This window comes from Dasypus novemcinctus, chromosome 7 (genome assembly GCF_030445035.2).
Source record: "Dasypus novemcinctus isolate mDasNov1 chromosome 7, mDasNov1.1.hap2, whole genome shotgun sequence".
NCBI lineage: Eukaryota > Metazoa > Chordata > Mammalia > Cingulata > Dasypodidae > Dasypus > Dasypus novemcinctus.
In genome coordinates, this window is record NC_080679.1 from 76214828 (window position 1) to 76238793 (window position 23966).

Below are 23966 nucleotides of genomic sequence, written 5' to 3' on the forward strand. Positions count from 1 at the left end.
GTAAAACCCTAAAGCCAGGCATAATCCAAAAGAAAAGTATGTGATGAAAAACACTTTATTTCAGGCACACTCCATAAAACTCCTCCTTCTACATGATTCAGAGTGGGAAAGATACCAATAGGATATATGTGGAGTAAATGTTCAAGTATTCTTAGCAGGACAAAATGATATAGGAAATAATATTAGCAATACAAGAGTCTTTGGCTATATCCTCATACAAATTGATACAAAGAAAAAAGGTTGAATTAATTTAAACAACTAACAATCTGACTGAATTCAACTGCTGTGTGCCTATTTTCACCTCATTCCCATCCCTACTTAAGGTTTCATGGTCTGGATAGAAAATATCTTATTAAAAATATTTCTTCACTAGGAAAAATGGTATTTCTTTGAATGCTGAACATTTCACCTAATTCTCAGTAAATGTTTAAAATTTATGTAATTAAATTTATTTATTCATCACCAGATATGTAAAATTTATGATCTGCATAATCCAATTTTTTTTTAAAGAAAATGAACGGCCAAAGTACAGATAATCCAAGCCTGAGACTGCTGAAAGGCTAGGAATATTAGAAAAGGTTAGAGCCTCTACAATTGCAAGTTCCTATCTTAAATTACTTAAGCTTGTTATTTAAAAGAAAGGCCATTAACCATTTGGAGAAAACAAGTTCACAGAGAAAACCACTCTGCTTGTATGCTTCAAGTTCAAGGCTCTCTATACCAGAAATGGAACACAGCGTTACCTTCAGGGATTTAATAAATCTAGGGAACACTGCTAGCAAAAGAGTTGCTGTCCAAATAGACTGACACACACAGGCCAATGTAGCCCCTAATGACAGAGTAAGATAATGACAGGCCCCACTCAAAATCAGCAGGAAGAGGAAGATCAATCTTGGCAGAGTGAAGGAAAAATGCTGGCTTTCTTCGTGTTAGCTCATCTCATACATATCTAGCTTCAGCAGCTGCCCAGTGCTGTGGTGCTCTGCATTAACTACACAGTGGATCAATAACAATTACACCTTCTCAAAAACATGACACATAGCAGGATTGGGTTGACATTTCACTTAGGCCAACATTGATCTCAGTGCATCTGATTCCAGCCCTAAATTCAAGTCAGGCCTGGGTTTACTTGGAATAAACACAGAGTTAAAGACAAAAAAGGAAACCAGCTGCTTGCGTCTGGGTCTAGAAGTAAACAGCACTTCCATCGGTGCAGTTCACATTTTCAATCTACTCTTCTTCCTGTTGCTACCAGCAATTCTGAAGTTGATCAAAGACTATTTTTTATATGGTTTACTCACCGTGACATCGATGTTGATAATATCTCCATCCTGAAGAGGTCGACTGAAACATAAACAGAAAAAAAATGGTGATAGATCTCAATAAAAGGAATATAAAAATAAATACTTAGTGACTGTCACAAAACCCAGTGCAGTTCAATGGTAATTTGGAGTGGAGGAGGAATAAATGGAATAACTATATCTCATCTTTAACTTTTGCTGGTCACATCACCTATTATAAGAAATATATACCATGAGCATACTGCCATTATTTTTAAAAATCTTCTATTCTTAAAAAAATGTACTATTTGTTGCCTTTATTTTGCAAAAAGCCAAAACAAAAATTGATAATCAATATTTGTCTGCATTTGGAGTTCACCACTTACGTGGTTAAAATCTAAGAAGGTATGAGAAATATTTAAGTCACACTTTTGTAGGTTACATGCTGCTTTAAGAAACATTAAATGGTAGTGTTATGTTAGAAGCAAAGCACTTCAAAATTTTGTTTTATCACAATCAACTTCAGAAGTTTGCAGGTGGATTTCAATTAAACTACAGTGTCTTTCAATATATGTTATAGCGCTTTGTTTCATGTTTTAGTTTCCAAAGGAACAATATATTATTAAGAAATGAATACCTGTCAGGAATACCATGACATAGCACGTTGTTTACAGAGGTACAAACAGATTTTGGAAAACCTCCATAGCCTAGAGGCGAGGGATAGGCATTATGACGGATGATTTCCTGATGAACAAGAGCGTCTATCTCTTCAGTTGTCATGTCAATCTAAAATATTAAATAAAGACAATGTGCAGTGACAGTTGAAAACATTTCCTGTATTTATTGACTAGGCCTACAGCAACAATGCTTCCACTTAAGCTGTATAAAGTTACTGCAATAAACTTATAGGCACAACATTTTAATTAATTATGATTAATAGTAAAACCCGAAAGTATGCCTTTTTTACATTCATTTGGGTTTATGATGGTGTTATCAACTATTAGGAGATGGAAACTTTAAACCCTAGGATCCTGTAAGTCATTTATGTGTCATTAGATGACATGACTCCTTCTTTTAAGCCTGAAGATTTCAAATTGCATATGTTCTTATGCAATTCCTTCTTCTTTTTCAATGGTTAATGCCCTGGGTTAACAGAAGCATAGAAATAAATACCTACAAGGAAATTCAATTTAGATGACAAAGCTTGAAAAGTAGGTCAACCCCTACCTTGTTATCTCAGCAAAACATTACATGGATTTTGCCACAGTGGCATGGAGATTATGGATCATTATTTTTAAAATGGAGTCTGATAAATTTTTGTAGAGATTATGTTTTCACTAATCTTGATTTAACGCCTAAGTAAATGAATGAAATTTTAAAGCAGATTTTTTTCCCTCATTAGAGGTCTCTAATTGATTCCAAACTAAAAGGAAATTAAAATATAGTTTTGCTTTCAAAAAAAAATATATATATATATATAGTTTTATGCATACATGAAGACTACCTCCATAAACTCATAAATCACAAATAAAGTCTCTTATTAAAAAGTAATGAATTCTTCAATAATTTTATATTTACATTATGCTTACTTATGTTGCTATATCAGGTTTATTACACAGATGATACCATAAACGATTTCATCTTCGAGTCTCACTTCCTAAATTCTGCCCACTTTTTGGAAATTACAGACGCACATTTTCTTTTATGATCTTTACATAGTATAGGCGATGCTTCAGATTATTAGGAAAGAACTAAATTTCTTTTGTGGCAAGATAGCTGTACATAATTACATTGCTATAGTACCACACCTTTGTACATCTGGACTGATCTGTTTTGCAGAACTCATGCAAGAAAATAGATGACAAAGGACAAGGTAGAGCAACTCCTGAGGCTCACAGAAATAATGTGGTGAACAAAAGCAGAAACTACAGGCAGCTGCTGCAAGGAGGCAAAAGTCAAAGCTGAATGCCATTGATCTACTTGGATAGACAGATTCAGCTACAAGTACCTCCAGAATTCTGCTATTTAAAATTTAACTTGGATTTAAAATCACCTCCTGAATAAACATACAGAATAACCAAATCCCTCCCCCTCGCCCCCGAGCCTTTATTTATTAATTTTCCTTCTTTTGTCTTTCTTTTATTTATTCTTTAAATAAATCAGATATATACAAAAGAAGAGTTAAATGGAAAGGAAAAAAGAAAGAGTGGGGTTTGTTGCCCCTAGGTAAGTCATTCTGAGGTTTGGTGAGACGCCACCTTTAAACTCTTCCCAGCCAGGAGGAGGACGTGCCGGGCCAGCTGACAAGCCTGCCGAAGCCCTTGAATCTGATCTTCATTCTTAACTTCTATGCTGTCTCCCCAGTCGGGTACAATGCCTGTCGTCACATAGTCTGGCTTCTTTATGTGCTTGAGGAAAAAGGATTGAAAATGAAGATCAGAACCCAGCGCACGACAATGGGATCATTTTCTTGGACACAGCCTCCTGCTTCATGGAGCTCTGCCCTTCCTGCTGGAGCCTCGACCTCCCAAAGCCACGCCACGCTACAGACCCTCCAGGCTGCCCCCAGTTCCTTCCCTTGCCCTTTTGAACTTAACATTGCCTGTGAGTGCTGCCTCTGGATGGTCTGTTAACCTGATCGTGCACTGAGTCAAGTTGGACTGAAGCAGACTTCTGGTCAAAACAAACACTAGTGTTCTTTTCTTCCTCCTCTCAACCCCAACTGAATCGCATTGCCATTAATGAAAAATTGCACCAAGCGTTCAAATTGCCAAATGGTTAATTAAGAGCACTTTCAGTTTTTTTAACATAAAGATAAAAGTTATGCAAAAGATGGCTTACCACACCCTCTCTGAGAGAATAAATATTAAAAAAAGGCCGAGTATGAAGTCCACTGAAGCATCTGACACATACACTTTTCTTACACTTTGCAACCATGCCCAAACTAAGGGAGGGAGTGGGTGGAAAGAGACTATAAAGCAAAACAACTTTTTTTTTTCCAGTTCATAAAAATTTCCTATTACATTTCTGTCATCCCCACCCTCTCAAAAAAATTCCATTCTGATCACCCATATAGAATGTTCTCGACCACTTACTTAAGTCTATGGGCAGTACTCAGAAAATGAATAATATCTTACACAGAGCTTCTCTCAGTCCCAAGGTTTTGCACAGCTCTGTGCAATCGATTTACGGAAACTGCTACCTAAGCATTGTTGAGCAGTCCACAGTAAGGGTGCACAGCATTTTGGGAGACGAAGCTGAAGGAGATACCACTATTCAGTTGAAACACCACAGGGTCTCCAGAAGGACTGAGGTCCTTTTCATGAAGTGCTTCACGCGGGGCTTAAGGCCTTCACTTGTTCCGAGGCTCGGAGGGGCCTTTCTGACACCGGCACCTGCCAGAGCCTGATTTCCCAGCATGGGTGAGGACTGGCTCCCCTGCAGCACTGCCTCTCGTGCCCTGGACGCTCACCAGAGTGTGCACTCATCACCATGCTGTGGTCTGGAGAGGGGACGGCTATAGCCTTCTAGAAGGACTGCTGGGTTGTCACTGAAATTTTAAAACAATACATTCACCTCTCTGGAGAATTCTTTTCTTTTTCTGCTAAGAAAATAAACATCGATTTTGTGACTCTTACCAAGTGCTGGCCCTGGCTATGATGGCCAGACCTCGACCAAGCCACAATGTGCTCTGGGCTCTGGCGGCCCTTGCCACAAAAATGGTCCCCTCACCTTCAGGGAGCGTAACATACTCAATATAACACATTTAACGGATGATGTGAACTGCAAAAAAAATTCTTAAAAAGGAGAAAGCGATTTTTGTGACAAATCTACTTTTTAAGCTATCCTTGTTCTTCCTAAATAACTCACGTATCTCCTTTACATTGGATTTTGAAAAATGGTCAGATTGCCTTTCCACAGAATCACAATCTCTAAAAATCAAGAATGCTCTGAAATAAGGAGTTTTATTTACCCAAAAGGGCAATTCAAAGTCAGCAGCATCTATAACATGAAAAGTATAAGGGCAGACTTTAGATAAAACATCTAGTGTATTAGTCTTAAGTAATCTCTCTTGAATGACCCCAATTTTATAGTCAAGTCTTTTTCTCTGAAAAAGTTAGGAAATGACATACATGTGTTTTTCTCTTCATGTTAGAAATTTCCTATAGAAATTTCCATGACAGAAATTTAAATTCTAAGTAAGCTAAACAGTTGTAGGCTCAGACCTTTACTTTTTTCTTTTCTTTTCTTTAGCATTAGCTTTATAGAATTGGAAGATGTTAAAATTTCTCACATTAGTTACTTGTGTTTTAAATCACAAACCAAGTTTAAAAATTATGATTCAAATGCTCCAGAAATCAAAAGTGCAAAAAACATTTGATCACTTCTGCAGTCAACCTTTACTTTGGCTGGAAAGAATCAGCAGATAATAGACAATACTGTACCTTAGGGACTGGATGAGCTGAAGAGACTGCAGCCGGCAAAACTATCCTGTGTGAAATATCTCTTTGTCTCCAGAAAAAGAAATTTCTTCTTTGCTGACTGCTTGCCTGCTTGTCTAAGTAGATATAATTGAGTGGTGAGGAAAAAATTCTATGACAACCTATGAGCAGAAATAGACATATTTTAAGTAAAAACCTAACATAGTGGTACACTTTAAGATGCTTTATGCTCTTATCTATTAGATTACTATTCCAATTCTTTATTGGCTCAAAAAAGGAAAAGCTCCAAATACAAAGGAAAGCAGTGGTATTCTGAATTCTAGTGCAATAGTAGCATGGTATATTTATTAGCTAATACTATGTTTACATAAATGTTTGGCAATGGAAAAGTCTACTCTCATGGGAAGCAAACATATAGAAATAGCTGCTAAGCTCAGATCTGTAAACAAACAAAAAATACAGTCTCTGCTGTGGTACTTTATGTGGCAATATCCAGGATGACCTTGAATTTAGGATACTGTTTCTAGTCTTTAATGCCATTTTCCTTTCAAGATATACAGACAAATTGACAGCTGCACTTTTTGCCCTCAGTAGGATTACTCCTCTGTGTTAAGTTCACATGTGGTGAGGCATTATACTGAAATTCATTGCAATGACTGCTCAAGTCAGATAAAGACTAAATGGCAAAAACATAAGGTTTAACCCCAAAAGAAAAGTAACACAGGGTCCTAAAGTATCCATAACAGGAATTTAGAAGTGCATATTAAAATTTAAATGCAAATATTCTTTGACTCATCAGTTTACTTTCTAGGACTTTGTTCTGAGAATATTATCATGGATGTGTGCAATGATGGATGCAAAAAGGATGTACCCTAATTGCAGTGTTGTTTGTAATAGGGAAAAAATGGGAAACAATCCAAATGCCCATCCATAGGGGACTGACTAAATATATTATGGTATACCCGCACGAAAGAAAATTAGGGAGCTGTTAAGAAGAAAACTCTAAATTATCTTTACATATTGATATGGAAAGAGGTCACAAAACATTGTTAGGAAAAAGGCAAAGTGTTGAATAATATTTATAAATAATCCCATTAATGTAAAAAGATCTTATATATTCCTATAAAATTTCTGAAAATTGGTATCAATCAAGAGTGGTTATTTCTGGGACATGTGATTGGGGCTGGGGGTTATTCATTTTATTTTCTTACATACTGTTTGATTTTCTTAGAGCATCTACTTCCATTACTTTTACAATTAAAGCAATAGTTTAAAAAGTTCCCAACATGCCAAAATGGCATGACTGACCATTTTGAAGGCAGATGGTCTACAGTAGGGGTTATTAACCTCTTTTGTTCCATGGACCCCTTTGCCAGTCAGGTAAAAACTACGGACCCCTTTTCAGAATGTAGCGGCAGATAGTTTTATGACATTCAACTAGTGTCGGGCCTAACAATGGCCATAATTTCGCAGTATGGATGAGCTATAAGCATTTTTCATGATATCCAACAACTGTAATGTGATATGAAATGAATACTACTGTAATTTATTGCATATATTCATGAGTGAAGGAAATGCTATATTTCAGTTAGAGTCAGAGAAAATAAAGGTAATAAGTTGTTTTTTTTTCAATTCAAGTTCACGGACTCCCTAAAATCTTTCCACAGACCCTTGTTAAGAACCCCCAGTCCAGAGCAAGGGTAGGCAAAACTATAGCCCAAGGGCCAAATCTGGCCCACTGCCTGTTTTGCTACAATTCACAAGCTAAAAATGATGTTTACATTTGTAAATGGTTGTAAAGAATCAAAAGAATAACATTTTGTAACATGTGAAATTACATACAATTTGAATTTCAGTGCCCATAAATATAGGTTTATTGGAACCCAGACCCACGCATTCAATTACAATTGTGTACAGCTGCCTTTGTGCTGTAGCAAAGTTAGGTAGTTGTGACAAGGGCCATATGGCCCACAAATCCTAAAACATTTACTAGCTTGCCCGTTATTGAAAAAGTTTGCCTACCCCTGGTCTAGAACACCCAGAGCAGCAGCAGCAGCATGTGGGAAAGAGATGCACTGGCTCAGAAACTCCGGGGATGAGGCCAGCAATCTGTGCTTAACAGGCCCTCAGGATAATTCTGATGCCCACTCATGTTTGAGAACCACTGGCCTAGAGAAACATTTCAGCCGTGAAATGGAGACACGAATTGCAGGTAAGCCCTGCCCCAAAATTCAAGATTTCTAATTGGATTGGATAAAAGCTCTGATGCAAATGCCAATGGTCAGCAATTCAACTGCTTCTTAAGTTTCATTCAATTATGCTCTTCCATAAAGTTAAATGTAATATTATTGACTCAAACTAACAGAGGTGGTTTCTGTATTAAACAATTCTAAACACCAGACAAAATGCCAGTAACACCATTTCTTGAAAAATGAAATTGCTTGAGAGGCAGGTACACATTTCCTAACTCTTAGGAAGTACAATCTTCTCTAAAGACACCACCACGAGACCTAGGACTGGCAAGTGGTATATGATGGGCAGGGTGGTGTCCTAGGAAAAACAGAGGGTCGCAAAGCAGAAGCCAGAACTTGTATCTCAGCTCTACCACGTGTTAACTGTGTGACCCTGAGTAAATTTCTTCTTTTGAGTCTCAGATGAGAATTACTAGGAATAAGGGAAGTGAAAGCACCTTGCACGTAATTTAGTAGGTACCCAATAAATGACAGCTCCTTCAAGAGTGACTGAAGTGAAATGGGAACACTTATTATGTGTCGGTTACTGTATGAGGCACTTTACATGTTAGCTCACTAACCTTCACGAGGACCCTATGAGCCTAAGAGCGTGAACTGTTACTACTCCATTTCACAGTTGAAGACACTAAGGCACAGAAAGGTAAGTAACTTCCCTAGGGATACAAAGTTAGTGCCAAAGCTGAGGGAAAGCAGGTCGAGTTGCCTCTACAAAGCAGATGACTTCTCTCACAAGCATGAGAAAAAAATTAGCAAATACATGGAAACACCCAGAAAATGTACATAGCATCATAAAACTCTTGAGTTATAACTATTATTAAGTTAGTTTCCAAAAGTGGTGATGTTGACCCAATCTATCCACTCTCTCAAGCCAAGCTCCCTTTGTGTCAGTGAGGTGGCTGACAGGAGTTAAGTGGGCAGTTTGTGGCTATGGAATGGAAAATCTTGGTCCCAGCTCAGACAACGGAAAGAGTCCTGTGGAATCAATACATGCCAGGGTGGGGGAGTGGGGGGGAGGTGGAAAGGGAAGTAATTGCCTCTCTAGGTGGGACTGCATACAAGACACAAGCTCACACATGTTTCTCTTCTCAGAAAAGTATGTATTATGATTACTATTAATAATGATAATGATACAAATAGAAAGGCTAATAATAGAGGTGAACATTTAATAGACACTTTCTTTATGGTAAGCACAGTGTTAGGTGCTATATATACTTACTCTATGAGGTAAGCAGACACTATTTTATGGATGTGGAACCAAGGCTCAGAAGGATTAAGTGATTCCCCAAACTCACACCTCTGATCATACATGAGCTGTCCCTGAGCTCAGATCCTCTAAATCCAATTCCAGGGCTGTCTCTGCCATTCCAAGCAGCCTTTCAAAAGTGAGCAGGGGCTCCATAAGCTTGATTTTCTAGAATGCTTTGCTGTATAATGTGTTTTTTCAGGGATTAGATTTTGAGGAAAGATTTTTTTGCTTTTCATCATGAAAAATGTAAATATCATGGAAGTTAACACTGAGAATGAAAGTACTTTTCTTGAAAATTCTTAGAAATAATCTAACTGTGATAGAGTGAAAACAGCTTTGAAGTCAGGTCTGGGTTACCAAACCTTCTTGGCCCCACTTTTTCCAACCACCAGGCTGTTGTGGGCATCAGCTGAGAGAACATGTAATATATGTAAACTGTGTTTAAAAAAAAAGGTGCTCTATAAATATTCATTTCTTTTCCATTCTCTTCTCACCTCCTCAAATTTTAAATTTAATCGTTCATTCAACAATATCTGCCGGCTCTGGACACAGGGCATACAGTGGTGAACAAGATGACAAGGTCCCTTGCATTCTGTGGTGGGAGGCAGACGATCAGGAAATAAACAAATGCACTTGGTTATATCAGATGTTGGTCTTTGTGCTTAAAAAACTGAGTGGCATCTTGGAGCCAAGGCTCTACTCCCAGCCCTGCTGAGAGCTAACTAGGTGACCTTGAGCGGTGACATTCACAGCTAACACTGACTGAGTGCCTACTGGTGCCAAGCTCTTGTCGCTGAGCACTTAGATGCTATCTCACTGAGATACAAGGCTTAGCAAAATGGAGGAGTTGGATTCCATGACCTTAAAGTTTCCTTTCAGGTCTGATATTTGTGCCTTCAATCTGCAACATTCAGTTGAGTGTGCTTACGTCCCAGGCAAAGGGGATGTAGTGTCCAATCAATTTTAGGACTTACGAAGATTTTTTCCGCTACAGCTGATTACATGACAGGGAGATCATCTTTATCAGTATTATCTAGTTCTAGCCTGCACTTATTATAGACAGAATCTTTTCCATGTACTTCAGTTTGAGGCACAAAGTCATGAGGCCTCTACTAGGCTACAAAGATGAGGTTTTCGAGGTACTCGCCTTTAGAACGTACCTGTCCCGCCAAATGACAGGTTCACAGCCGCAAACATGCACGCATACTCACAGATGACTAGACGGCAAGATTTTAAATACAAGGAACACAGCCTGAACACATTCAATCTGCTGACAATTATGATTATGTAGTGTACTCAGCTTTTCCACTTTCATAAGATGCTTTTGTAATTGATGTGAGATACTTTATTTGTTCTGATAAAAGACACCCTATCAATGTTGTCACAAGGTAACAGGATAATAAGGTACCATGTTTATTCCACTAACTATTCATTACAAACCAGAAAATAAAAACTGGTGTTTTCACAGATGAAATGAAGAAATGGGTTTAAATCAATAAGTGCCTTTAGAAGATAATGTTCTTTCAGCTAACATTGCAAAAAAAGGTGTGTGTATGTGGGGAGATGGGGAGGCAGAAGAACCTCAACCTTGTTTATCATATTGTAATGAGCAAGTAGTAATTAACACATTTTCTAAATACAGAGTAAGCAATGTTCAAATCCTCAGTTCCTATTCCATTCAGGGTCAAACAACAGTATCTGATATTGATCATTCCGGGAAAGGTCCCTTGAGTTTTCCTATTTGTTTCCTTTCTTTTTGAAAGCACTGCTAATACCTTAGTAACTACATCTAACTTCAGATCAACTGCTAATCATGCACGACATCACCCATCAGGGGGTGAGAATCCAGGCCGGTTCCCACCAGGCCCTCTGCGTCTTCAACACACCACCACCCAGAACCCACAGCACACCCTCTTTTGTTAAAGTTGTTTTCAGGAAACAAAGTTCAGGTGTGTATTTTTTACTGCAAAGGGCGAATTAAGTCTTCTGAAGCTTAGGAGACCCCAGTGGGAAAGTATCAGAAACCTCAGGAGAGCAGAAGAGCAGGAGAGCCCCAGATCATCAAGGAGTTTTGTTTTTTTTAAGATATTATTTATTAATCTCCGCCCCCCCCCCCCCGCCCCCGGTTGTTTGTTCTCTGTGCTGTATCCATGCATTGCGTGTTTTGCGGCTACCTGCATTGTCAGGCGGCACTGGGAAACTGCATCTCTTTTTCGTTGCATCATCTTGCTGAGTCAGCTCTCCATGTTCGCGGCACCACTCCTGGGCAGGCTGTGTTTTTTTTTCACACGTGGGGCGCACTCCTTGCATGTGGGGCTCCCCTACGTGGGGGCACCCCTGTGTGGCCCAGCACTCCTTGCAAGGGGCAGCACTGTGCATGGACCAGTTCACCACACAGGTCAGGAGGCCCTGGGTTTGAACCGTGGACCCTCCATATGGTAGGCGGATCTATCAGTTGAGCCACGTCCACTTCCCCAAGGGGTTGTTTTGTACTAACTTGATCTTGAAAGGGACGATCACAGTGATGTTGTACTGTTGATTATGTAACAAAAGCTCTATAAAGAGTTTTCTTAAGTGGTAACTCTGTATGTTGTTTGTTATGAATACCAGGAATACTTACTGTTAGCAAAGGTAATCGTAAGAATTATCTTCTGTGTCACAAAAATTCTATCAGCACCTCGCATGGGCTGAAAACTGAAAATTATAGGCAATTGCTTCTTATACTCTGTGGAGGAGCACACTGTACAGCCTGAATGTCTCTTGAAATTGCTGTATGTCCTCTGGATCCTGCAGTACATTTTTCACATTTTACATTTGTATTTGTAACATAAATCTAGTTTATGGTTTTAAATATTTTCATATCCAGTAACAACATAAATTTCTAAAAGCTGCGTCTTATTTCCCTTTACAGATTAAGTTTGAAAGGTGGGATTACAGAAATCAAGTAGGATGGAGGGAGGGATATATTTTAACTAGCTGATGTTGCTACACACAACATGCCCTATATTTATTGGCCTCTTACTCAGGGTCCAGCTTAATTGTTGTCTGCTCACACATTTCATACCACATAATGAAATGCTTCCATTTCACCCACTGAGCACTGGGTTTTTATGTGCACCTCTATTAATGACCCATAATTAAGTCGATTTTAGTTGTGAAAATGTGAGTTTTCTTTTGATCAACAAGTATTTTTAAGGGAGAGGTCTGAATGAACTTTCAAAGAGACATTTAAAATGCTTATTATTTTAAGCAATTGCAAAACTGAACAAAGTACATTTGTACTCAAGTGTGGGCTACCAACACCTATATTTTCCATTGTACACTTCCAGGGAAGCACTTTCACCCTGCAGCATGCCATCAATCCTCAATCATGCTACATTTCAGAGGTACCAAGTATCTGGGTAGAAAACAACACAATAAAGTACCCTGGTACTACTTTACATTAACTAACAATGTCAACCAGAGATAATACGTAATTTTAAAGATACCCTGTAAAATGTCTCATTGAACATGTTTTTTTCATAATGATAAGCAAATGCCAAAGTCTAGTAACAAAACTATTATTTATAGCATATTAACACCTAACTGATTTTACAAATGGAGGCAATTCTTTTGGATGTAGGGAGAATTGCCTGCCAGATTTAAATGATTTATGAGTACTGAGAGAGAAAACGTTTCGCTAATTCATTTTCAATTTGGCTCTTACACTCAATGATGATTTAAATTTTTAATCAAATGTTTGCTTAAATCATATATTAACTGCAAAAATAAAAAAGCAACTTCTTTGTGACAGTAATCTGAGATGTCTCAACTGTGTTTAAGATTGTTGCTTCCTACAGTAGGCTCAGAAGGGACTGCACCACATGAATTCATTTTCAAGGTGCTGATTTAGAACCAGGAAGAGACCACACTTTCTGAACTCCAGTTATCCAGAGGAGCACAGGCTCTTTTGCACCATGTGCTTGAGATCGAAAGGGAAAGCGGCAAATGCATCCATGTCTTAAGATCCTGACCTAAAACACTGACCGTCTGACTGCTTGATAGGTTTGATACCTTACACAAGCCGTAGTGAAAGGAAAATTAAAATAGTCTGCGTCATGCAATAAACTCTCTTATTGATTCTTATAATCTACTACTAAAATGTACATGTTTCAAAAGTACAGGAGAAAGACTGAAGTTTCCTTCCAATTTCAAGGAGAGGATAGAGCAGAAGAGAAGCTCACATTTCACAAGAAATAACCTGTGCATTTGTTAAAGGGAAAAAAGAACTAGGGGCATGCCCCAGGCTGAAGCAGATACTGACTGGGCAGAGTAAAGGACAAGGGCCCTTGAAATTAAACAAAAGCAAATTCATTCTGTTGACAGATGTTGATTACATCAAAGCAACAAGGAAGTCCCCCACTACCATTTTTTTAAACAATTACTTTGCAATTTACACATTAAGGACAAAGTAAGTTTTAAACTAGTCATAATCGACATTATTAGACTTGTTTTTAAAAAGTTTCAGTGCAGTTAAAGAATATTCTAGTGCATTTTTAGCTGTGGGCTTCTCCATACAGTGGTTTATTCATTCCCATGGACATGTCTGGGAAGGCCAAGCTGGCCTGGCCATCAGCCCCTTACTTCCAGGGGTTAACTGCTCTGGCTGCCAAATAAAATACAGAGCGAGCCATGTAATTATGGAGACAGTCAAAGGGCAGGCTCTATTTTGAAATCTATTTGCACAGACAAGGTCTTCCAATTGAGCTTACAGGAAACAAGCTGGTAAAGAATCTCCTTTCCCCCAGATGCTTTCCACACTTTTTCTCCAATTCAGGAAATCATGGATATGGACACCATACACCACTGCTTCCTGGATTTCAGGCTAAGATGCCATTACAGAGGGAGGGGGCGATCAGTTTCACAAACCTATAAAAAAACATTTTCTCCCTCATTAACAGCGTTTGGCAACAACCCCTAACTGACAAAGCTACAATGTTTATTAAATAACATTTCTAAAGGGGATGCAGACCGTTTTATGTTAGGAAGGTGGTGGAAAACAATTTTCTTTAATGCTCAAACTAAAACACATAGTTGGAGCCTAAAATATACTGCATAAATATTTGTCTGAAATAAAGGTTCTACTTGACATCCAACAGTACTGTCCTTGTAGTTAGGTATAGCGAAGACCACTAAAACAGTTAACAAAAAGTCCAGAGAAATAAAAAGTCCTACCTTACTTTATGCTGAAACAAGTGATGAATTCGTCTTAGGTGCTTAATGTTGGCAATTTCTCTGAGGCTGTCTCACTCTCATGTTAAAATAGGCTGGGCCACTCCTACTAATAAAACGCAGTCAGAACTCCTCGTCAAGAGATAGACCAAAGCCTGGCAGTACTGGTTCTAGAGAAGACCAGCTGGAAAGTCAGTCCGAGTCACGCTCCTCTGGTGAGAGGAAGGGTGACAGCCGGAGGGCACACTCTTTCAATAATACCAACATTCAAGAATGATGCCTAGGTCACTGCAGGAGGTGACCTTCGACAAGGCTCCCTCAGGAAGCTGGCTCCATGTTATATCCCCTCTTTGAAAAAAATGTATCAATTGTAACTGATAGCATATTATATCAATGACAAGTTCAGAGATGGATTTAAGGAAGTGTTTTTTATTTTGCATCTTTACAAAACCTAAATTTGATAACCAGGTGATTAATCATAAATGTACACCACCAAATACAGGTGTGATGTAACAAAAAACTTTCTCCTCTTTGTGGGAAACAAAAACACCCCAACCTGCTCTAGAAACACAGATCAATGAACATATCTACTTCCTAAACGTGTTTGCACTATTAGAAAAAAAGTTTCTTTTTGCTGACCAAACTATAGTTGGGGAAGGGGTGTCAAAATTACAGTAAGAACTCAAAATCTAAAGCTGACAGCAGATCATTTGGTGGATAAGCAGAAGTTATATAGAAGTGATTAATCTGAAAAAGGAACTAGGCCTATTATTTGAAATTTCTCCATTTAAGATAAAAAAATGTTTACTTCTAAATTCAAATTCATCTTTTTCTAATCATAAAATCTTGAGTCATACTGAAATTGTATATGCTTAGCAAATCCCATTGTCTCTCAGCTAAAGTTTAGAGAAAAGCAGCTTTTAGCATTTCAACAATACATATACTCAGGCAACTTCCTGGACAAAGAAATATTGTATCCTTCCAGCAGAAATAAAGGAGCTGTTTATTAGGGCCACAGTTAAAATGTAATAATTCATTCTAGTTGAGCCCTGTGAAAAATGTCATCAAAATATGATATTCTCTGCCAGATTTTCTAGATGCCGCAAAGTCATTTAAATGGAAAATAAAAGACAAGCTCTGATTAGAGTAGACACACAACAACAAAAAGAACCAAAACGAAACACCCCAACAAAGTAATAGGAAAGAGTTTCACACAGCCATGGTACCCAGGGAATGTACACTTGTAGGTTAGTACAGAACATCTGGTAAATTTCAACTTTCCAACGTCTCTCACAAGAAACATTCCTGTTACCTCACGCACTTTGGTTAAAAAAGAAGAAAATAAAAAAATTTTATATTAAAACACAAATAAAAAACAGAAAGCAATTTCACAGAAATCACACATGGAATTTGATTTTAGAGAAAGTTCATATAAAAATATCATGAATTTACAAAGTTGATGGAGTAAGAAAGCCCTTCTTTAATTCTTAAAAAAAGTAATATTGATTAACACTACCGTCATGTAAAGCAATACTAAAATAATAGTTATTTGAATTAAAATACTAATAATAAGAGGCCACAGGACTTATAGTTTATGAACAAAGGCACAGTTTTAATATAATTTTTTTTCTGTTGTAATAAAGCATTGGAAAACAGCATAAATTTAGTCTTCATCTTATAGCTGTGTTAACTGAATTCTATATACAGCATGTTCTAGTTTTATAGATGGATATCCATCTTTCTCTTTTTTTCCTTCCCTCCCTTCCCCTTCCTTCCTTCCTTCTTTCCTTCTTTTTGTTTCCACTGTACAACTCCAAATGAAAGGCATAGAATAGAAGGAAAACACTTGAATATAAATCCAATAGTGACAATTGTAGGAATTTTGTCTTTGCCTCATGCCTCATAACTAGGCAGGAGTGGTAAGTAAGTAGGTCAATAATCACAACCTAAAATAAGAAAACTAAAGCTTTAGAAAAACAATATATTTCCAAGTTTCTGTAGTTGAGACTACACAGATCCAAGACAATAGAAGCCAAGCCCACTCATCACAAGTTATTTACACAAGAAAAATAAAGGGAAAGTACACAGCGACCTCTTTAATAAAACAAAAGCTCCAAATTTCCTGCAGGCAACTTTTTGAATTGATATAGTTACGTGAATTGATATAGTTACGTTGCCACAACTAATTTTATATTCAGCTCAACTGGGTAGAATTGGTTAACCATGTGAATAAGTAATCACTTACTCCATAGCTTCAGTCTTTAATACGAAAAGTGCAATTTATTAAATGGTGCAGACTTAAAAGGGGAGTCACATAGAAGCCTGCTTACAGTCTGGGCTTTGTGTCTTTGTTTTTGAAATGTGGACACAACTATAAAACCACTGTTTTTCTGTACTAAAGATTAAAAATAAAAACACCACTAGCAGCATTAAAACATGCACTCTTTATCAGTATAAAGCCGGCTACTTCTCATACCTGAAAACACAATTTGCTTTTTTCACTGACCAAAATATTCACACTGAGTGGAATGACAAATACATCATCTCATTTTTAGATTAAGGTTTTCAGTATAGCCATAATACTGAAATATTTGATATGTAAAATGTTTTGAAATGTATTAATTGCCTAATAATGTCTTATTGTCTAACTATATTTTTACCAGAGTGGTACAAAAAAGAAAACCAATCCCCAAATGGCTAAATAATACATAGCCAATATCTAGGTAAAAAGAAGGACCTGGAATTCAAAAAGTGTGGTATTTAAAAGACTAATATTTTGTTTATGAGTGCACCATGGGATTTCCCTTGAAAAGATATGCCTTCCTAATTATAATTACTTGAGTTTATGTTTAAATTGGTTTTCCTTCGCTGGGCACCAGTTAGTTTACATAGACCAGTTAAGTAAGCTTGCTAAGCCTCAGTCTCCTTACCCGTTAATAGGGAAAACAATACCTTCCTTACAGGGTTGCTATGGTAATTGTATGACATGATATTTACAAAGCGCACAAGGTAAACACTGAATAAATGCAAATTACTATACTTGGTTACCTGAGGGTGGGAGAAGGTCACTCTTAAATTGAGTCATCAATAGGTAGAAACAAGCCTCAAATTTCAAAATGTGCTTTGGATAATTCACAAAGCAAGTAATTTACAAAATACTCAAGAGATTCCCAGGTTGGGTCCCAGAGTTTCTACTTAAAAACCAGGCTAATCCAAAGCACTGGGCCTCGCCTGCCTTCATACAGGGCCACCCTGACCACTGAATGAGAATACAGATGTATAAATACTTTACAAACTGGACTGCATCTCATGACTGTATTAAGAGAAGGTTTAAAACCCAGTAGGATGAATTATGCATGGCCTCGTTTTTATGTTTTTCTGAGAGTTCCCAGTGGGGCTTTACTGATATGCTGATGGCTAAGGTCTAAGGAAAATCTTTTTCCATTCATAGGCATAAAAGACTTTGTTTCCACCCACCAACCCCCCAACCAAGAATCATATCCTTCTAAACACATTAGTATATAGAATAGCTCTTAAATTTGTGCAAGGGGTGGGATGGGGGAAATCATGTTAGAGAAAGATTCCACTTTGCCTTGAAAACAATGCCCTGTAAAGCTCAGGGTCACAAACAATTTTAAGAGTTAGATCAGAATTCTGCTATTTTATTCTGTTACTAAAAAGTGTTCAGTCAATGGTGTGCTTATCCATAAATCATTACATTGTCCTTGATAACCTCAGAAACTTAAACTTTGGAAGAATTTAAATGTATGTGTCTTGGTGTGCAATTTATTTAATAGAGATATTCTAGAATTCACTGTGCCTTATTGTTTAAATGTACCAAGAAGTCTTCTTTGCATAAAAATTCCTGTTTATTAAACAGTGATACAGGAAGAACTTATTTACATTTCAAGCACTACCAACAGACATCATTTATGACAAAAAAGGCAAGCACTCCATAAGAAATGCTCAATCACTGTCAATCACAAAGACTAAAATATACATAAACCAAAGCACGCTGTGTGAACTGTATTAAATTCAGCTAAACACAGAATTACCAACAGAACAAACAAAAAAACAAATAATTATCGGTGACTCACAGACCTAGTTACACAATACACAAAATAACTTGAAAAAGTGTAACCATGGAAACCTGATAGTCTAAATTCAATGCCTTTAAATTTTGCATTTATTTAAACACTGCAAATGATGTTCTTATAAAATTTAAATATTTAAAAATTCTGTCAAAGCTTATCTTTGTTATCTGATCATTGATCAAAATAGTTTCAACTATAAATTAGTTGTCTTCTAAATTATTCAGAGGCCAATTTAATGAAACCATGATAAAAATGTCAAACCATTTTTTTAAATTTTTCAAGCAAACTGTTATTTTCACAACCACTGATTAACAATTGAAAGAACTAACTAAATACAACAAATCCTGTATAGTCAAATAATATTGAAAACATGCTTTGGCATAAAGACTTTTCTTAAACTCACACTGTTGCATGCAAACATCCCCACTTCCTCTAATTAACTGCTAAAGCAGGATTGTTATTAGCTGTTCAGTTTATAGGTGATTTTCACTGACAATTACCACCTGAATAGTTTAATACTTAATTCTATAGTTAGTCCTAATGTCTTGTATTTTATTTCATAACCTAAATGAGTAAAACATTATTTTGTAGTTCACTAGCTCACATACTTAAGACATAATATTCAGTGTGTATTTCATTATGTAGATGAGCGATGGATGCTGCTTGACATGATTTAAATGGGTCAACAGTATTTTTCCTAGTCACATTAATCATTCAGACAGCTAGAATGGGGAAAAAAGGTCTTGAAAACTAAAACTAGAGAATCTAGTCAAACAAATGACACTCACCATTGGCGGGTTATCTAGGATGCGGTTAAGGAGAAGAAAGAGTTACAGACTCCAAACACATGTCTCATTATTTATTCAGAAACCACTTCAAGACCCCAGCTCTATTTTCAGAATCCAAATGAACACCCACAGAGACAGATTTCTGAGATACCAAATTGTAAAAAACAAAACAAAATAAAATGAAAACAATAACAGGCATTAGAGAAGGAATCTATGAAAACTTTTTCATTCAAGAAGAAAGAACATTTTGGGAGGCCGTTTCCAAATGAGGCTGATACCCAAGGGAAGGGGCAGGCATGTAATAAGGACAGGGGTGCAACCTTCCCTAAGGACAACAACCCTGTCTTCACCTGCTGAGAAGCCTAGGAAGTGAAGAAGAGAGGAGGACAGGGGAAAAAAGTAGAACTGGCCCTTAGAAATAGCTGCAAATCATCTTGCTCCAGCCTTGAGTCAAAAGGAAGTGTCAGGAAGCAGTTTAGCTCAGTGGTTGAGTGTCAGCTTCCCATGTACGAGGTCCCAGGTTCAATCCCTAGTACGTCCTTTAAAAAAAAAAGGGAAGTGTCTCCATGCAATGGAACATTATTCAGCCATCAGAAGGAATGAAATTCTGATACATGCTATAGCATAGATGAACCTTGAAAACATTATGGTAAGTTAAAGCAGCCAGTCACAAAAGACCACATAGACTATGTTTTCATTTATATGGAGTATTCAGAATAGACAAGTCTATAGAGACAGAACGTAGATCAGTGGTTGTGAAGGCTAGGGGTGAGTATACTGGGGTATGATGGCTAAAGAGGTTCAGGGATTCATTTAAAGTGATGAAAATATTCTAAAATTGATTGTGGTGGTGATTGCACAACTCTGAATATACCAAAAGTCACTGAATTGTATAATTCAAATGGGTGAATTGTATGGTATGTGATTTATATCTCAATAAAACTAAAAAAAACAACAACAACCAAGTATCTGAGGAGTAACATGGAAGGCAACAGATATGACCATCTGAGCAGTTTTGAAAGTGACCAACTGTAACTCTGCAGTTTCCTCCAGGTTCTCTTTCCTTCCCTAGTCATGATGGACCTTTACTTCAGTTCTGATCAAGGGATGATTTGGAGGCAACTTCTATAAAACTATTCTTTTTTAAAATTTGTTTTATTTCTTTCTCCCTAACCCCTCATTGTTTGCACTTCTGTGTCTGTTCGTCTTCCTTATTTCTTGAGGAGGCACCGAGAACCAAACCCAGGACCTCCGATGTGGGAGGGAGGCACCTAATTGCTTGAGCCATCTCCACTTCCTACTTTGCTGTGTCTCTCATTATGTGTTTCTTTCTTGTGTTTCTCTTTTGCGTCATCTTGTTGCATCAGCTTGCTGTGCCTGCCTGTTGTGCCAGCTTGCTGTCTTGATCGACTTCTGTAGGAGGCACCGGTAACCTCCGCTCCCTGCTTTGTTGTGTCTCATTATGTTTTTCTTCTTGTATCTCCTGTTGCATCATTTTGTTGCATCAGCTTGCTGCACCTGCCCGTCGCACCAGCTCACCGTCTTCTTTAGGAGGCAAGGGGAACCAAACCAGGGACCTCCCATGTAGTAAGTGGGAGCTGAAATGCTTGGGCCACATCTGCTCCCCTATAATACTATTCTGTACAACCACCCTACTTAGTCTATATGACTAAGTAAATGTTTCAAAGTTATTTTCCCTCCATTATGATTAGGTCATTGCTTTTGGGGAAAATATTTTAAGTATTTCTCTACCCTTCTTACATGGTGCCTTTACTCTGCTGGCATTTCCCACACCTGTCTGCTTGCCCATTCCAGCACTTTCTACTTGGGAAGAGGGAGGGTGACATTAGGGGAGAGGGAAGGTAAGAGAGGGGGTGTGGTTGGCAACTGATGGAAAGGGAAGTCTCCTTAATGCCAGTCAGTCTTTTTTTTTTTTTAAAGATTTATTTATTTTTATTTATTTAATTCCCTCCCCCCCCCCCCCCCGCCCCGTTGTCTGTTCTCTATGTCTATTTGCTGCGTCTTGTTTCTTTGTCCGCTTCTGTTGTCGTCAGCGGCATGGGAAGTGTGGGCGGCGCCTGCTCTTTCACACTGGGCGGCTGTCCTTACGGGTGCACTCCTTGCGTGTGGGGCTCCCCTACGCGTGGGACACCCCTGCGTGGCGCGGCACTCCTTGCGTGTCAGCACTGCACATGGGCCAGCTCCACACGGGTCAAGGAGGCCCGGGGTTTGAACCGCGGACCTCCCATGTGGTAGACCGATTCCCTAACCACTGGGCCAAGTCCGTTTCCCAGTGCCGGTCACTCTTGGCTCACCTTTCTACTAGGAAGAAAGTGTGAGGGTCAGTATGTATATATGTATGATGTTTGAAGGAACATAAAAATATAGCGCTAGAGGGTTATAATTCCATTTTTAAAACTTATTTTCTTAGAGAAAAAATAAAGTTAGCATTACACAAAAATAAATTACTGTCCTATATAAAGGCAGAAAACATAATTGCATTATAATCCATTTATAATGGCAACCAAGAAGATGAAATACTTAGGAATGGACAAATAACAAGAAATGCTCAGGGACCTATTTGAAGAACACATTATATCTCTATTGAGAGATATTAAAGAAGTCTGCTGTAAATGTGAAGACATCTCTTGTCTTAAATAAGATGACTAAATATTTTGAAGAGGCATATTCTACATAGATTAATTCATAAATTCAATGTAAACCCAATTGTATGGCTAAAAATCTTTAAACAAGGTTGAAATGCAAATGGCAAACTGAAAAAAAAAGTACTTGAAACAATACAGTACACTCATGCGGGCACAGGCATGCGTTCTCTTTTTCTTTTTCACCAGGAGACTCCAAGCTTGATGGTCTGCCCATATGGTAGGTGGAAGCTCTATCAGTTGAGCCACATCCGCTTCCCTACTTATTCTTATTTTATACATTTCTCTCATTCTACAGTTCAGTCTTTTTTTTTTTAAATTTTTTTTTAAAAGATTTTTATTGATTGATTTCTCTCCCCTTCTCCCCCCCCCCCCACCCTGGTTGTCTGTTCTCTGTGTGTATTTGCTGCATGTTCTTCTTTGTCTGCTTCTGTTGTTGTCAGTGGCACGGGAATCTGTGTTTCTTTTTGTTGTGCCATCTTGTTGTGTCAGCTCTCCGTGTGTGCAGTGCCATTCCTGAGCAGGCTGCACTTTCTTACAAGCTGAGCGGCTCTTCTTATGGGGCGCACTCCTTGCGCATGGGGCTCCCCTACATGGGGGACACCCCTGTGTGGCAGAGCACTCCTTGCGCGCATCAGCACTGCGCATGGGCCAGCTCCACACGGGTCAAGGAGGCCAGGGTTTGAACCGTGGACCTCCCATGTGGTAGAAGGACGCCCTATCCACTGGGCCAAGTCCGCTTCCCTACAGTTCAGTCTTGTTACTGTTTTGAATTATGTGTCTGTGTTGGGTTGGGGCAACTATATCTTTTCAGTGCTAGGGGTCCAGTCCAGATTCAACCCTTGTACAAATGGAACTGTGGATATAGGCATACAAGGGCCTGAATACACTGAGCAAAGAACACAGTTAATTTTTTTAAAATATTTTTTTGTCGAGGTAATATGACAGGAGATTGAACCTGTGACCAGCTCCCTGCCCCACTCCCTGAGTTGATTCTGTTTGTTTGCTTTTTGTTTTCTTTCGTTTTTAGGAGGTACAAGAGATTGAACTGGTCCCTCATATGTGGGAAGCACATGCTCAACCACTTGAGCCACATCATTCCCCCACTGTCAATTTTAAAAACTCCTCTAGGCTTGTAGCAGTAAAAGAGAAAAGAAATTTAAAGAAAAATAATTTAAAACTAAACTACCAGTCTTTTGAACAAGACTCTGTGTAGCTCTAGTTCCTAGAATCCTCTTGTACTCTGTTTGATTTCTGCTTTGGGGAAGAACAATATGTCTTAAAAGTTGTAGAAAAGGGAAGTCTTCTTTCTATTACTCCTTTAGGGTAAGTGCTCTCCTCAAGCATTTTTCTCCATGAATTCCACAATTCTACTTCCAACTCCACCCACACGTTTAGAGTTACCATGTCATACAGTTGACAAAAAAGTGACTAGTTTTTTTCTCCATTAAATATATCTGAGTAACACAGGGGAGTTCATTATACCCTTTACTTTTACGTATGCTTGAAAACGTCAGTAATAAAAAATTCAAAAAATATTTGATGCAGTACTAAAAGCAAATGTCTTTCCTAAAGAATTCTAAGAAATATAGGAAGTTTTGAATCTGGGACACCCTGTTTATATGTGGGGAAAAAAAAGCTCAAAGCATTTAAAACAGGCATCGACCTGAAGTGCTCCTGGGTGGTAAGCCAGGAACAGCTGCAGGGACTAGAGTTTCTCAGAGTTCAAAACTGTACAGAACTTCCTATGCTTCTAACTTGCAGTGCACAGCCACGTGTGCATCTTGGGAACGATACTGCGTCCCAGAGTTTTAGCTACTCATGTGCTATTCAAGTCCAATTCAAGTCTGCTAGAGCCCAAGACAGCACAGGTGCTAACACCATTGTTTCTGAGTACAGTAGGATAGAAGGTGCTAGCTGGGATGTGAACATCATTGAGAGAGGGAGGAAGTCTTCAAGGAAGTTAAACACTGGAAGGGCTGGAGCCGCA

The 23966-nt window shown here is 38.2% G+C and overlaps 1 protein-coding gene across 1 annotated transcript in view; it reads right to left on the bottom strand.

The window, feature by feature from the left end:
* Window positions 1–23966, bottom strand: part of METAP1D (methionyl aminopeptidase type 1D, mitochondrial) — a 108115-nt gene that overhangs the window by 11692 nt on the left and 72457 nt on the right. Inside the window, exons 2-5 of the mRNA XM_004450035.3 lie at window positions 5726–5883; window positions 3539–3688; window positions 1918–2066; window positions 1302–1344 (exon numbers count right to left, since the gene is read on the bottom strand). Of these exons, the coding sequence (XP_004450092.2) occupies window positions 1302–1344; window positions 1918–2066; window positions 3539–3688; window positions 5726–5883 (500 nt within the window). The remainder of the gene's footprint in view (window positions 1–1301; window positions 1345–1917; window positions 2067–3538; window positions 3689–5725; window positions 5884–23966) is intronic.